At 50.5% G+C, this 14,915-nt stretch overlaps 1 protein-coding gene across 2 annotated transcripts in view; it reads right to left on the minus strand.

Annotated features, from left to right (window-relative positions):
• Nucleotides 1–14,915, minus strand: part of SLC8A1 (solute carrier family 8 member A1) — a 73,943-nt gene that overhangs the window by 4,052 nt on the left and 54,976 nt on the right. The window contains exons 2-5 of one of the 2 annotated variants that reach the window (XM_032185875.1): nucleotides 7,281–7,384; nucleotides 4,527–4,544; nucleotides 3,030–3,160; nucleotides 2,141–2,240 (exon numbers count right to left, since the gene is read on the minus strand). In XM_032185875.1, coding sequence (XP_032041766.1) covers nucleotides 2,141–2,240; nucleotides 3,030–3,160; nucleotides 4,527–4,544; nucleotides 7,281–7,384 — 353 coding nt within the window. Of the gene's footprint in view, nucleotides 1–2,140; nucleotides 2,241–3,029; nucleotides 3,161–4,526; nucleotides 4,545–7,280; nucleotides 7,385–7,679; nucleotides 7,787–14,915 lie in introns of both variants that reach the window. The other variant, XM_032185874.1, reaches the window with a different exon arrangement.

Raw genomic sequence — 14,915 nt, forward strand, 5'->3', positions numbered from 1 at the left:
GGCTAAATAAAGCTATGGGAATAAACCTTGGGGAAGTCCTACTCAGCACCCTGCTGGGGTGCAACGTTGCACAAGTATCATTTGGCTTTGAAGAGCCTTTGCAGATCAAGACATAGGATGGGGGCAGTGGGAAACTTGGTGTCTGTACAATAACGTGATGGAAAATGATGTGTTGGTTGGCTTTAAGGCATTGCACTCATTATGGCAGAAACAGTAGCTAATCGGAAGCATGGTGTTATTATTTTGGCAGACATAGATGCCCCATTCCTGTGCATTGTGGTGGAGATAAGGAACATTTTTTTCAGCCTGGGAAGCCTAGGCTGGACTTTTGCTTTTTGCACAAAGGCTGGTACTGGCAGGAAACACTGTGCTGACACCGTAATTTTGAGGCAGGTATTTTAATCCTCTTCCCAAGCTACTTGGCAGCAGGACTGCTGTGGATCTAGATCTTTACAGAGATGATAAAATAGACTGAAAAATGAACATGAGCACCACTGTCATAATGCTCATCCACATCTGTCTATCATTTCGTTAAGCAGGAATAATGGCCCTCTTTCCAAGAGCTGGCCAGATACTGTTAAGGTGAATTGAAATGCAGAGCAAAGTTGGACAGCGACCCATTCAGGTACAAGCTCACAAACTGCAGCAAGTTCTTGCTTGAGGAGCTAAATCCTAGCAAAAACTTAGGTTCAGAGCTCAGAGACAAACTCATCTTCCCCAGCTGCAAGGGACAGCTCACGCCCACTGAATTATGCCACGTTTATTAAATGTCTGTTAATCATCCTATTAGCACTGATGGTAGTTGTGTATTCAAAGAGTAGTGGTGATGGGGCTTTCATGTAGCTGCAGTCTTTTCCATACTTCGCAGAGATGAGATCCAAGCACCAGTGATTAGCTTTGCTTTAATATGGGATCCAATTAAATAATTGATTCTGGCATAGATTATTTTATCCATATTAGCTATGAAACCTGCAGCGAGGATTGTCTTGCTTGATATGTTCATGCTGTATCCGAAATAATGGGAGGCTCTTGGCTGGAGGCTCTAAGAATAACTATGCTACAAAGAGAGGGATGGCAATTTGAGGGCATAGCTGCTGCGCAATGTCCTGTCCTCATTTTCAGATGCAAAGGGTAAATGGTACAGCCGTCACTTTTAATTAACTTGTACTGGGTAGGGGTTGCCATGTACAGAGGAGCTCGATGTAGGAAGTATGAGTGTTCCCTCATGCATTTCGATGCAAAATTAGCTGGGTGGGCTCCTATTGCCTTCTCTGGTAATTTAATCTAGGCTGGTTGATTTTGCCCTAATGCTTGCAGATGCAGGGCCCAGGCTGAGCTGTAAGGCTGCAACATCCAGCCAGTGAGTTATAACATCTCCAGCTGTTAAAACCACATCTGTGAGAGACCTTATTCTACCTACAACAGAAGTGGGAGTGCTAATACATCCTATACTGGGCATACTGGTAAACGTGGTGCTGGTCCCTGCGAGAGCAGTACAGGAGGGTATTTCTGAGGGAAAGGCAGTTCTTCAGGAGAGGGGGAGATACGATCAGATATGATCTGATGTGAGCAGAGATAGGATGTGTGCTGCAGCTACTGGGCAGCTGAGCCATAATCTACTGCTGAACCAAAACCACAGAGGGCTGGAAGAACAGGAGCATTCCTGTCCCGAACACAAGGGGTCAAGGGCAAATTTTGGCTATCTGAGGGGGGGACACTGACTATCTTCAGGGTTGGGCACCCTCAGCCTAGCACTGTCCCCACTGCAGGGAGCACCAGAGAGGGCGTGCACTGCCACTTCCCACCAGCACCTTCCATGCTGTTCTTTCTGACTTGAAACACTGCGATTTCCCCCCAGATCTTTCCCACTGAAATGAATTTTCCCCTCTGCCATCTGGTAGCACCCAGAGCGTTTCTCTGCCGGGCGCTACACACTTACTGCAAGAGGTTTCCCACGCATCAGACAAGGTGATCTCACGAAAAGATTTAATCAGCTGTCTTATTTATGCAGATGCTGTAAATAACTCCACCACCTGTTTTTCCTCCTGCTGCCTCACTACGATCTGTGTTACTGGTACGGTCAAACCGAGACACGAGCAAGGCTGATCATAATTCACCTGGAGCAGCAGTCTAAACTCACCCGCACTGACAGTAATAGCCTCAATAAACTGCTCCCTCCAGCTGTTTGTGCCAACCACCAGGGCCAGGTTCGTCTTCTTAATGAGCTTGTCCACTGTGTTCTGCAGATGGAGATGCAGAAGAGAGAATTAGGGGCTATCGGACTGGAGATGCGGGGCTAAAACCCACTGGCACTGGTGCTTACAGCCGTTCGCTTATGGAAAAAGCTTAGCAGACACTAAGCTGAGGTCAAGCGTCTCGGAAGTGAAAGCAAATGTAAGTATTTCCAATTCCCCTCATTACCACTCAAAAAAGTCTTTTGAAACCTGCTCATGATGGGAATTTGAGTGGTCTCGATGGAGGTTTAACAGCAAATAGCACCGAGGTGCTGCAGCTCCTGTTTTTCACAATGCCTTGGGAAGAATTTTTACCGGGCTGCTTCAAAGCATTGTAAATAACTGGGACTTGAGCGAGGCTCTGCCACTGTGCACTGCTCAGGAGCTGAAGCTCAGTGCTAGTGGGGAAGGCACTGTGGCTGCAGCGGGCAGGGGGTGCTCCTGGGCAGGCTTCACCACAAAGCCACAATGGCTGCTTGCATTTAGGGTATAAGAGCTTTGCCATAGGAATCCCAGGGTCAGGGCTCACTCAAAATTGCCTTTATGTAGGCTATAAAGCATCACTGTGATAGCAAGTTTATATCTGAAAGTAACGTGCAGCATTTTGGAGCCCAGTGAGCTCTCAGGCTCACCTGGTTGATGTGTGTGTGTAATAACCACAGGCAATGGTCTGAGACCTTGTGATGCCAGTAGCTGCCCCACTTTGCTGCGATGCCATTAGCGTGCGTTGGCCAATGCTATGCAAAAAGTGGGTCCCCAAGCAGAGGAGTAGAAGGATGGGGATGCGGGTGGTACCTTGAACTCATAGGATTCCTCAATGATGACTTCGAGCTTGGTGTGCTCCCCCAGGACTGGGCGCCCCATCTCTGCAATTCGTCTTTCTTCCTCCTCCTTGCTGGTCAGTGGCTGCTTCTCCTCGTTCTCCTCTGTAAAGCAAAGAGCCCACCTGTGAGCCAGGTCCGGCCGGTCACTCTCTGGAATTGGCTTCCCATCGGAGGGGGAGGTCAGGAAGCCTCCAGGCAGGAGCATGAGCGACAGAGCAGAGGAGAAGAAGAAGGAGGTCATGGAGCGATAGACAAGGTGATTTTGCTGGGGAATGCTGGCAAAAGAGGTCTGCAGCTCGTCCAACCTCAGGAATAGTCTAATTCACCTTCAGGGCTGGGGAGTATCCCTGGTATCTGCTGCCTTTTCCAGAGGGTTGCTGTGGGGAACAGATCACCACTAAGGCTGCTCCAATTCCCTGCCCTCCAGTTCTGCAGCCAGGTGTGGTTAGGACATTTCCATCACCCCATTACAAGCAGAGAGAGCTGTCAGCAGCCCCAGGGCTGAGGAAGGGACGAGACCCTCCTAAGCAGGGCTTTACTTTTTGGGGATCGGGCTGGCAGCTGGAGAGCATGGGGCTGGAGGAAAAAGCATGGCCAGGAGCTGTCCCCAGGGCATGGCTTGGCCCCAAACCCTGAGAGAGGAGGCAACAGTAAGACTACAAGAGCCATGGAGCTGCTCTGCACTTCCACCAATGTATGTGCAACCTCAGGGTGGGGGGACATTTTGTCACCCTCTCTTGGTGTGACAGCCCACCCTTGGGGATGAGCAGAAGACCATTGGGGTTGAGAGGGGCTGGGTTTGCTGGAGAGAGGAGTTAATTTGCCCGGGTCAGTAGGTAAACACGCTGGTCAGTCCGTGTTAGACCGCCACGGCCCATGGGTGCCACGCTGCAGGTACCTCGGATGGTGACCACGGTGCGGGGAAGAGGACGCTCTCTAGCCTGGACCTTCCTGAAGATGGGTTTTCCTATCAGAGCGACCAGCAGGAGATCAGCAGGAGGCACCGCACACCCCATGCACACCCTCGTTGTGCCATTAGTAAACTCTACATCCTACTGCACACGGGGTTAGCGTGGCTCCTGCCCGGCTGCCCCCCTGCCTGAAGAGTTGTCACCACCACAGGGAGCTGCTCAAAGGGTCCGGCCACGCGGCCAGAACCTCGTCAGCCTCAAGGATCGTTTGCAGTGCTCCTGAGGGGCTGCTCTGCATCCCGTCAGGCCGTGTCATGGCCGCCATGCCCCGCCGAGGGCAGTGGCCATGACGGGTGTGCAGCAGGCTGGGCGTGCTGTGAGAGGACGCGGTGTCAGCGAGGGCGGCCCTGCCGCCTGCTTACCCTTCCAGAGTTTCCCTCCAGGGCGGAACAAAAGCAAAGAGGAAACCGAGAGAGAGGAAAGAGCAGGATGAGCACACAGCCGTTAAGAGGAGAAGGGGTGGTGGGGGTGGGCAGGGGGATAGCAGAGGTCCATACCTGTGATGGTGAAGCCACCTAGATGAAACCAAAAATGAGAGAAAAAGAGAAAGAGAAAGAGAGAAAGAGAGGGTTAGCATCATCACAGCAGCCCCCCGCAGCCCCCAGGGACATGGAAGTCCTTGCCTGCCCCATGTGGGGCTGGGGGCTGGTCCCTGACCTGCACCCTAGGGATGATGTGGGGACACCCTGCCCAAATGTGAGCTCTTCAAGCCACATCAGCCACCCCCCAGCACCTAACATAGGCTGCAGAGCCCACCTGGAGGCTGAGGGTATTCTGCTTCCCTCCCCGGCCTGAAAACACAGAGGCTGGGTTTGGCTGTAGATGCTGGAGGCACCATTTGCACCACCTCTTCTAGTTGGGTTGGCCATCTGTCCCACCTCTAAGTCACTATCCTGTCCTCTTTTCGCCATGCCAGCATAAGAGGTGATGGGTTAATCTGCACAGCATGGTTTTGTAACCCGGCATGTCGGTGGGTTTGCTACGGCTGTAACAACACCACTCCCAAAAAAATGCTCCTCGCCATGGCGGGTTACTTCTCGTTAATGAGAGGTAATGAGTTTGGGGTTTTAATCCGAGGGCTGTTGGGGCATCAGGTACCTGATCTTACTTAAATAGTGCTGACCGCCCTAAAAGAGAACATTGTGAGCAAAGAAAAATGTCAAACAAAATCAATCGTCTTCCAAAAATATGTAGACAAACTGGAAAAATGGAAAAGAAAAAGGAATGCGCGCTTACCAAGCTCATTCAACAACAGGGCTGTGAAGGAGACAGACAGAGACAAACACAGAAGAAGAAAAGTAAATGAATAATGAAATCAAAAGGGATATCCACAGAAAGACTCCAGATCCCAGGGCAGAGATTTCAGATCTGTAAAGCTGCAGGATACCATTAGTGTTGAGAGTGATGCACTAAAAATAAAGGAACAGAAACATTTCATGGGACTGCAGATTTAAAATAAAAATGATTGCAAACATGGGGTGGATATGAGTTAAAAGGCACACTCCAAAAATTCATTTTTCCCCTTCGAATCATATGTGCAAGATCTTCCATTGGTCTCGGGGGCAGTTCTGCCTCGGGGGAGGACACAATACGTCCCACGTGCAGTGGCTACTGGCTTTGACCTCCTCCAGCTGCCTTTTGGGGAGCAATGACTACACTTGAAGGCTGCACTTCTGACATGGAATGAGAGAAGAAAATTCTGGAGCAAGGTTTGGCTTGGGGATCTGGTCACTCAGCATTTTAGGTGTCTGAAACAAAAGAAAAAGGCTCTCCCTTGGTGCATGGTGGGTCTCTGGCCCCTGAGGCACGGACCTCACCTTGGCTGTGTGGCCCAAGGGTGACGTTTCAGGGATGCTCCCATGTGCAGGGTACCAAGCACACAGCCCACCCCACTTCACAGCCTCTTGTGAAAAACCAAGCACAAAAACCTAACTAAAAAAAAAAAAAAAAAAAAAGGCGAACACACAAAAAACCCCAGCACGGTCAAGGCAGAAATAGCATCCTTTAAAATCTTGACTTGCCTTCCAGCTACTGAGTTTGCAAAGCTGAACATCCCTCAGGTTTTCTAAATTATCTTTGTGACCAGGAGGGTGAGAAACTTTTTTTTTTTTTTTTAAAAAAAAAAAAAGCCTGGCTCCTGCTAACTATTCATATAACCCAGCAAGTCACAAAAACCACCAGGAAACCTGACAGAGGGGAAGGTGCAGCTGACCTGCATGACACCTGTTCTGAAGGGGAATGTGGCATTGCTGCTGGATGTGATTTGAGGCTGAAATGCAGTGGCACCTCCCTGCTCAGCATGGGGACTGCTGGGGACCCTCTTGGCCCTGCACAAGTAGTATGTGCCAGCCCCATGTCTGCTGAAGGGAGAGCTTTTGTCCCAGAAATGAGAAAGCCAGAACAAATGTTGCTACCAATTTGTTACAAAGGCTTTAATAAGGGGCCGTTGTAGGGCAACTAATTATCTTAAGTAGCTCTAAAACCGCTTCTTGCTCGGCCACCAATAGGGCACAGGATTAGCTGTTGCCATTAATTTTTAGTTAATTTCCTGGGGAAAAAAAAAAAAAAAAAAAAACACAACAAAAAAAAACTGTTGGAAAACTAAGTGAGCCGTGCCTTTTTGGGAAGGCTTTCAGTTAGTTTAGAAATGTTTTTATTTTATGTGATGAAAGAGGAAATTGTTTTTATTATTCCTATGAGAAGCTATTATCCAGTGCAGAGCCATGAAACTTTATTTGAGTGTAACCTGATTTCTCCTGGATTGATTGCATCTTACGGCATTACCTGCTTGTGCCGTGCTTCTCAGCTATTTCCAGACCCTAGTGCCAGCATAAGAAAGGTTAAAATTACTGCTCTGGCCAGGCATTTTACTTCAAGCAGAGGCTATTTTATCTTCTGATAAAAATGATGCAGTGTCACTTGCTTCTGGAGACCGAATTTTCTACGAGATTGAATGAAGCTGCGGCTGCGGTGTGGCAGGCCAGTGTGCTGAAAACATCCCTAGGAGATGGTGATGCTCATCATTCCCTGCCTGGGTCTTCCAGGGGGGCCCTCGTGAGCGAGACGGGGTGCCCCCGAAACAAAAGAGAAAAGAAAAACAGAGCAAAAAGCTGCAAGGGGCCAAGCTTCGAAGGAGGGAGGGCAAAACGGCCGGGAGCCAGAGCGCGAGGAGAAAGGAGTGTGAGAGTAGGGAGACACAGAGAAAAGCGGACGGCAGCGTCTCGAGAGCTGGTCTGGTGTTACTCTCACACCTTTCACTCCTCGTCGTAGCCACACCGGGTCCCCAAGCACAAGGAAGAAACTGCACTCTTTCTCATACTCCTCACGGTCAAGTATTCTAAGGGTAATGAATTTCCTGTGGGAACACAAGACAAAGGCAAACACATGATTGGCATCGCACGCGCATGCAGTTCACGTCCGCCGTGGTGCCGAGATGGTCGGGGAGGAAGGGAAGCGGCTGCACATCGCCCTGTGGCGGACGGGGAAGGGCAGGAGCATCCCCACCAGCCAGCCTGGGGTTTTTGGGGGGCCCCTGCTCCTGCCTTTTCCCGCAGGCGCTGGGGATGTGAGCTCGGTGTTGCAGGTGCCAGGCATGAGTGAGCCAGACAGGGACACACAGGCTGGGCTCAGCCCCGGAGCACGTCCCCCACCTTTCTTCTCACTCATCTCCACCAGCCGGGGCTCCCCGATCTCTAGGTAGAAGGTCTTGTTTTTCTCATACTCCTCATCATCTATCACCTTGATTGATATCGTTTTGCTGGAACAGAGAAGAAGAAATAGAGATTCAAGAGTAAGGGGGGAAGAGGGAGGAGGGAGACAGGGAGAGGAGGAGGAGGAGGGTGGAAACGCCAGGAGGAGGTGGCTGCGGAGAGAAAACAGTGGGTTCGGTGGCACAGCCAGAGGGGCAGCACAGCCGAAAGCAAAGGGCAGGAGCCGAGAGGCCGAGACAACGAGCACAGTCTGTGGGGTCAGGGTGCCTCCCAAAACCCAGGGTGCAACGCAGCCCCTCGACAACTTGCTCCCGCTTAACCCAGCCCCTGCCGGGGGCTCTGCCTCATCCCGACACCGCACATCCACACACAACACAACCCTCGGCTGCTCCCTATGGGCTTCACGGGCTCCGACTGGCAAGGGATGCTGCGGTCCCATCCCCAGCTCCTCGGCACGCTGCGTGGCAAAGCCCCTCTGTGCCCTGACAAGTATTTGGCAGCAGAGGCGACATTTTACTCTCACTCGGAGCAAACACCGCCAAGCACTCGGAGGAACAGCCAGGATGATTCCTTGTGCCGTTCGCTATGAGTCAGAGGTGTATTAAGTTTGCCCTTCATGCTCATAATGAAACCGTTTACTCAAGAGCGAGTGATGGCTGTGAAGAGTGTAACAATACAGCGCGGCTCGGTGTAATTGTATTTTATAATGAATATCTGTAATAATTTCTTCGGTTGGTAATTATTGCTGCAACGGGTTTGTACGAAGGAAAAATAGGTACCGAGCGCGCAGCCGATCTTGCTTTGCATTGATGAGTTAGGTGAAATTATTGTGTATTAAAAAACTAATGAAGGATGCAAAAATGCTCACAGCCAAGCTATCCGAGGGCCCGGCAGTATTAACAGAATGGCACGATTTCAAAAATATTACTAACCAAATCAATAATTTTCCTGACAAATCCCATTAAATTGCATCCCACGCGTCCCCTCCACGTATGAAAAAAAAGCCCTTCTCAGGAAAATTAATTAAAAAAGCTGCGTTCAGCAATACTGAGGGCAGCAGAGGAATCGAGATGCAAACTGCCTATGGGCGTGCTCTGGCTTTCTGTGTGCGGCATTTATAAGCTCCGCACAATAATCCTCTCTTACAAGAAGAACCCTGGGTGCCCATAAAATACAAAAAGCAGCTCCCGATGCTCAGACTCAACACAAACAGGACCAGAACAATGGGGCCGCAGGACTGAAAGTGCCCCTGCCAGCAGGTGCTGCTGTAATGCAGCTTTCCAGGTGGTCTTCCCAGGGTGCGAGTGAGTGCTCTGTGTTGGGTAGACAGGAGCACTGCTGGTTTTTGCTGTAACAAGGCTGCTGGGACAAAGGGTGGGAGGAAAAACCAGCGAGTCTGCTCTCCAAGATGAATTCCCAATCAGCAAAAATTGCTGAGGCAAATGAGTCCCTGGGATGATGCTGCAATCCCAGAGAAAAGGATTTCCTTCTGATGGTGTTGGAGACCACATCTGCCTGAGAAACAAGCGCGTGGAAATAACACAGCTTATTCTTAGAGCACGCCTGATCTCCGTGGCACTGCCTTTTTCCTGCTGGGTCCTGTAGAGCACCCTGAAACGCCCCCACTGCACAGCAAGACTCCCTCAAAAACCAGCAGAGGTCTTGGGTCCTTAGCGGGAGACAAACTATTGCCTTACCCAGCTTTGTGCTCTGATTTAGTCATATGGGACCATTGCTGTGAGCAGCAATGCATTCTTGCTGGTAAAAGAAAGCACTGGCATCAGCCCAGCTGGTGCCACGATGTGTCAGGGGCATTTAGTGCGTGGACTTTCCTCCTGCCTGTGTCCAGGCAGGGAGGATGAAATACTGGGGGAATGTGCTTGGTGGCTCCACTCAGAGCTGCCAACCACCCATGGGAACCACCTGGCTCCAGGCACCCCCTTCCCCCCATGTGCTCACACTGACAAAAAGTTGGGCAAAGTGTTGCCAAGGAGAAAGCAGCCAACTGTCTGCATTTCTCTACCAGAAACTGCTCGTCCCCGAGTCCGTAGCCAAGGCAATCGCTGAGGGAATGAGTTTCAGCTCATTTCCATGTACCAGCAATCAAAGAATAAAACAAATCTTGCAGAATTGCAGCTCCAGCTCTTTTCCTCTCACCGACACCCAGCAGCAAGGGAAAGAAGGGGATCTTCCTGAACACGGCGTACAAATTCCTGCCCTTGCTCCAAGACCCACGCTCTTCATCGGGGTTATAGTCTTCGTTTCAAACTACACCATTTCACTCACAGTGTAAAGACCTTTCAGCAGAGCATCCCCACACAACCTTTGGTTTCTCGAACCCATGGAGAAATCCCTTTGGTGGGCGATGCTCCAAGGATGGTGCAATGAGGGAACAGCCACCATGCCCAAGGGCCACCCGGCACAGTTTCTGACCAGTGCCAAGAGCACCTGCCCGTAGGAGGATGTATGAGCAGGACGAGCATACAGACAGTATTTCCAACTGAAGCATTCCCAGCCCCCAGATATCCGTGTCTCAGGGTTTCCAGCCAGCCCAGGTTTCTATGTATTTAGCCATGCTCTGCAGGTTTCTCACGTTTCACTCTGAACTTGGGTAAACTTCTGGCATTTGCAGTATCCCAGGTGCCAGGGAGAGCAACGTGCTTGCTAACGCCAGCTCGGTGTCACGGGCAGCAAATTGCTGGTCTCGTGGGGTGATGTGTACCTGGTACAAGCATGCCAGCCCACCCACGCTTTCTGAACACATCCCTGGGAAGGGCAAGAGATACCTCAGCCAGACTTTGCTCTCTTGCAGGCTCAGGAAGCACCAGGAGCGACTGGTGGCAACCTACCCAGGCATTTTTTGAAAGGTGGTTTTCATCGCTGTGCCCAGATCACACAGGAGCTGGGGCTGAAATAACCAAGTCCTGCATGCAGCTAGCGAAGGCGTGCCCAGTGGGCCACAAAAATGAACATCTCTAAACACACAACCAGCTGCTACAGCAGTCAGTGAGTTGCTTGCCCATAGCATGCTTTCACTGCCGGGACAGACAAACATTTATTCCTGAATCAGTTCAGGGAATAATGCTCTTATGCAGCTTGTCACCCATCCGACTTCCACTGAAAGCCCTGTTCCTTCTCCTAGAGATGCCAAAAAACCCCTAGCTGCTCCTGTGCCTGCCTCTGCAGCACGCAGCTCCTCAGACCCGGGCACCGGGGAGTGCTTTTATGCACTTAGCAGCTTCATTGCTCAAATTTCTGACAGCTACTCGAGGAGGGAAGTTGTCTTGTTGCTGGGAAGGAAAAGGAGGAGACGAGGTTTTTCTTAGACCAGTTGACAAGAAAATTGCACCTGATAGCAGGGAGGTGACAGCGCTGGGAGCCCTCATCCCGGCTGCAGGTGACGTGCGCCTGGCAGGGGGACGAGCGGGAGGGCAACGCGATGCCTGCCCTGCCAGCACAGGGTCACTCCCTCCTCGGGGACAGAAAATGCTCAAACGTGGGCTAGATTGTGCAAACGACCTTGTCACGCACAGTTTTATCTGTTAAACAGCGGGCTCTGAGAGAGGAGAGGGTTCATTAAGATTTCTGCCCCAGCCTACGCTCTCTGGAGGCCTTTACCAGCCAAGGGTATGGGGATGGCAGCTGTAGCAGGCAATGGGCCTAGGTGGAAAGACACTGGTCATGGGGCCCAGTCTTGGCTCCACTCATGCCAACAGGCTGGAGATGCCTTCTCTGGGGGCATCTCATTTCACTTCCAGCTCCCAGCCAGCAGTTCAGGATGCATAAAGGCCATAAAATGTCTTCTGGGTGACCCTGCGACTCAGAGAGCTCAGATTCAGCCTCTTCTCCGGATGCATAACCATTAAAATCCAATAAAAGACAGGGGAAGATATCCCAACACCCCCAAGCACAAGCAGAAGGGCAGACCAAACCTCCCCAACACAGACAGTGGCTGAGCTGTGGGAACCAGAGAAGGTTTCTGGCTTGGTACAGACTTGGCTCTAGCAAATAGGAGCATCGGTGTGCAAAGTTTGCAGGTAGTTGTCAGAGTGACATGTACTTCCTTGCAGTTGGTTAATTAGTCCACTGTAGAGAATAAATTGGCACTACTGACACCATGGGCTGGACATGATGGTCAAATGGAAATGGGAGTGAGAGGAGAGACCGTGGTGTTGGCCATCCTTAACGCCGTGCCGATGGGGTCCCGTGCTTGTAAGATGCCCCGTGAATCACCCATAAAGGGCCCTTTGCAGATCCCAAGCTTGCTGACGTGAAATGTCTGTGCTTGATGAAAATTTCGCCTAAAGCATGCTGCCAACATGACATGGAGGGCAAAGGAAAACCTGCCTGAAGCTAAGCCTGACACATGCTTTCGGAAGGGTAAACGTAAGCAGATTTGATGCGGCAGCTCAGTTTGCTGGCCCAGCAGCCCAAATCTGAATGGGGCTGCACAGCCCAATGCCTGCCAAAATGTTGAGCACACCAGCCTGGGCACTGCAAACTGGGAAGGGAGGGGAAATTGTCCTTCTCTCTCCACCACTGGAGCCAAAATTAACTTGGTCGCTTTTATTTTCTTGGTTGCCCTCTCCTTCTTTTTCAGAGAAATCAGTCTTGCTGAATCAATCTCTGTGAGAGCACAGGGCCGTGCTGTCATCTCCGTGGCAGCATGAAACAACTGCTCCTCTGGCCTCAGGATGCATTAAGTTTAAATGACAACACACGGCTCAAATACATAACTTTGTCTTGCTTCAGAGCATCGCTACCAGGAGAGCCCTGGAAAAGCCTCGTCTATCCAGCACTCTCCTCCTTGGCCTTGTGGAGAAGCAAGATGTGGGAGGTGGTTTGCAGAGGCAGCAGGACTGAGGGCTGTTGCTGCTTGAATAGCTGGGAGATGACAGGCACAGCTGATGCTCAGTGCTTCAGAAAAGACTTCTGAGGAGCAACAATCACCAGGTAAGATATTGCAAATGCTAGACTGAATGCTGCTTGACGCTCTCCTTACGAAGGCTGTGTTGGGCAGTATTTGTCAGACCAGAGATGCTGCTTTTCTGGGGAATCCCTGATGTTTGCTCTGAGCTGAGTGTGAATTTTGCACTCTGGTTAATCCATGCCTTCACTCATCTGCCAATGTCACACTGCACAAAGGGCTGGCTGGCCAAAAAATGCATGAAGTGCCCCAAAACAGGACCTGAGCCCTTCGTCATGCTTAAAAGTTTCCCCTTGCCAGGACAGCTGAAGGTGTGACCGACTCTTGGCTCTGGATATGGTAACACCAGGACAAACCAGTGTTTGCTGTTCTCTCCCAGTCCCATTGCCCTGCACATCCAGGTGTGGTGACCCACCACTGAAAGCTCACCGAGTGCCTGCTGGAGGCAGGATCGCAGGGAGGGATCACACAGGAGTCACTAAGTCTAGATCAGTGTCTGGATCTCCAAGGACAACATGCATAAACAGTGCAATGCAAGTGACGGCTAGGAAGGAAAACACATTTGATGTGAATTTGATCAAAACCACCCCAGCAGCAATTGCTTAAGGCGCCTGGGAAAGCTGACAGAGTAGAAATAACTCATCCCGTGGCTTCACACAAAACTGCCGTTAGTCCCAAAAAATTCAGCCTGTGCTGCAAGCAAGGGGTTTAGTGCCCGGGATTCTTCCCAGCCTAAGACCCTTCCTGCATATAAACCCTTGCAAATGCCATTATGAAGAAGCTGCAGAGTCTGGAGCCAAAATCTGGTATTTCTGCTCTTCCTCTGCCCATCTACTTGGTTGTTCTCATACACATCTTCCCCAAGGGAAAACAACTGGAAACTCATACAATTGCTTCCCACTTCTCCACGCACCCAAGTACGCACATGGCTTTTCTTCACAGACAGGTTCCCTTTTATGAGAATAATTGCTCCAACCTTTCCAATAAGTACGAGTTGCCCTTCTCTGTGTGCACCTGACATAGTTGCCATGACAATGCTCCTCAAACAGAACACATCACTCTTATTGAAACGGCTTTGGCACTTCCCAAAATGAATTGCAGTAAGCTACTGCCAGCAGAGGGGACGTTTCTGCAGCCTTGTAAATTATTTAGCAAACTTTGCTGAGTTTAAGCTGAGTAAACAAAACAGAGGACAGCATGTGAAACCTAGCAGTGTGCCTTCAGCTTCAGGAATCAGGGTTGAAGGAAGCCCAGAATACGTCTGCTGTGCAATGGCATCAGCTGCTCCAGTGCCTCCCAAAGGAAGACACATTTCAATCTCCCCTGGCATTGGTTTCAGATCAAGGGAGGCTCTCCCTTGTTCAGGAAAATGCTACAATTGGGGTCTTGGCTGCGCCCTGCCCTTCCCTCTATATGGGAAAAGAATTGCTGGGAGGACGCAGGGATGCTCAGTGACAGCAGAGGGCATGCTGCAGAAATTCAGAGGAAAAACATCCGTACTGAATGTGCAAGCTGCCTTTCAGGAGCAGTATCCTGCCTCATTTTACCTCTGCACTGAGTCAGAGAGATGCATCTGGTGGCCAGCCCCAAAAATCAGCCCCTTTTTTTCAAGATGGGAGGTAGAGAGACTCCCCCAAAATCTTGGAATGGAGACCCAAATATAGGATCAGAGCCTCCACAGAAAAAAGCACTTCACCATCACTACTTTTATCATCTTTTGTCTAGGGATCAAGTGACTGCTTTGAGACTCAGAAAGTGCCTGTAGCCGAAACGTTTTCTGCTGTGCTGCTCACACCGGCGTGCTCTGCTGCTCCTGACAATGCTTCACACTTACCAAAACACGTGTGCACACATGCAAACTGCAGTCAAAGTGCCAAGCAAAACAACATCTGCCTTGACCAGTCGTGTGTGCACGTGTGTGCAGATGTGATCTGTATCTGCAAGTGCAGCACACAGCACACACCCTGCCTCCTCTCCCTGCTGCGGCCCTGCAGATGCTAATAGGCTCCTAAGCTACGGAAGAGCCTTTTGATCTTTTATTAGCTTGTCACTAAGTGTCACATTGAACTTTTATTAGGAGAAGTTGTAAGTAATCATCTGTCAAGGGATGTTCCAGCACAAAGCTCGCATTTTAGCAATTTAAATGGCTGGCTGCAGAGTGTCCCCCTGCTCCAGCCTCTCTTGGGCAAGTCACCTGTGCTGGACCAGCATCAGGGTGCTACCTGGCTACAAAAAACATGAAGCCTCTG

Source organism: Aythya fuligula, chromosome 3, assembly GCF_009819795.1.
Source record: "Aythya fuligula isolate bAytFul2 chromosome 3, bAytFul2.pri, whole genome shotgun sequence".
NCBI lineage: Eukaryota > Metazoa > Chordata > Aves > Anseriformes > Anatidae > Aythya > Aythya fuligula.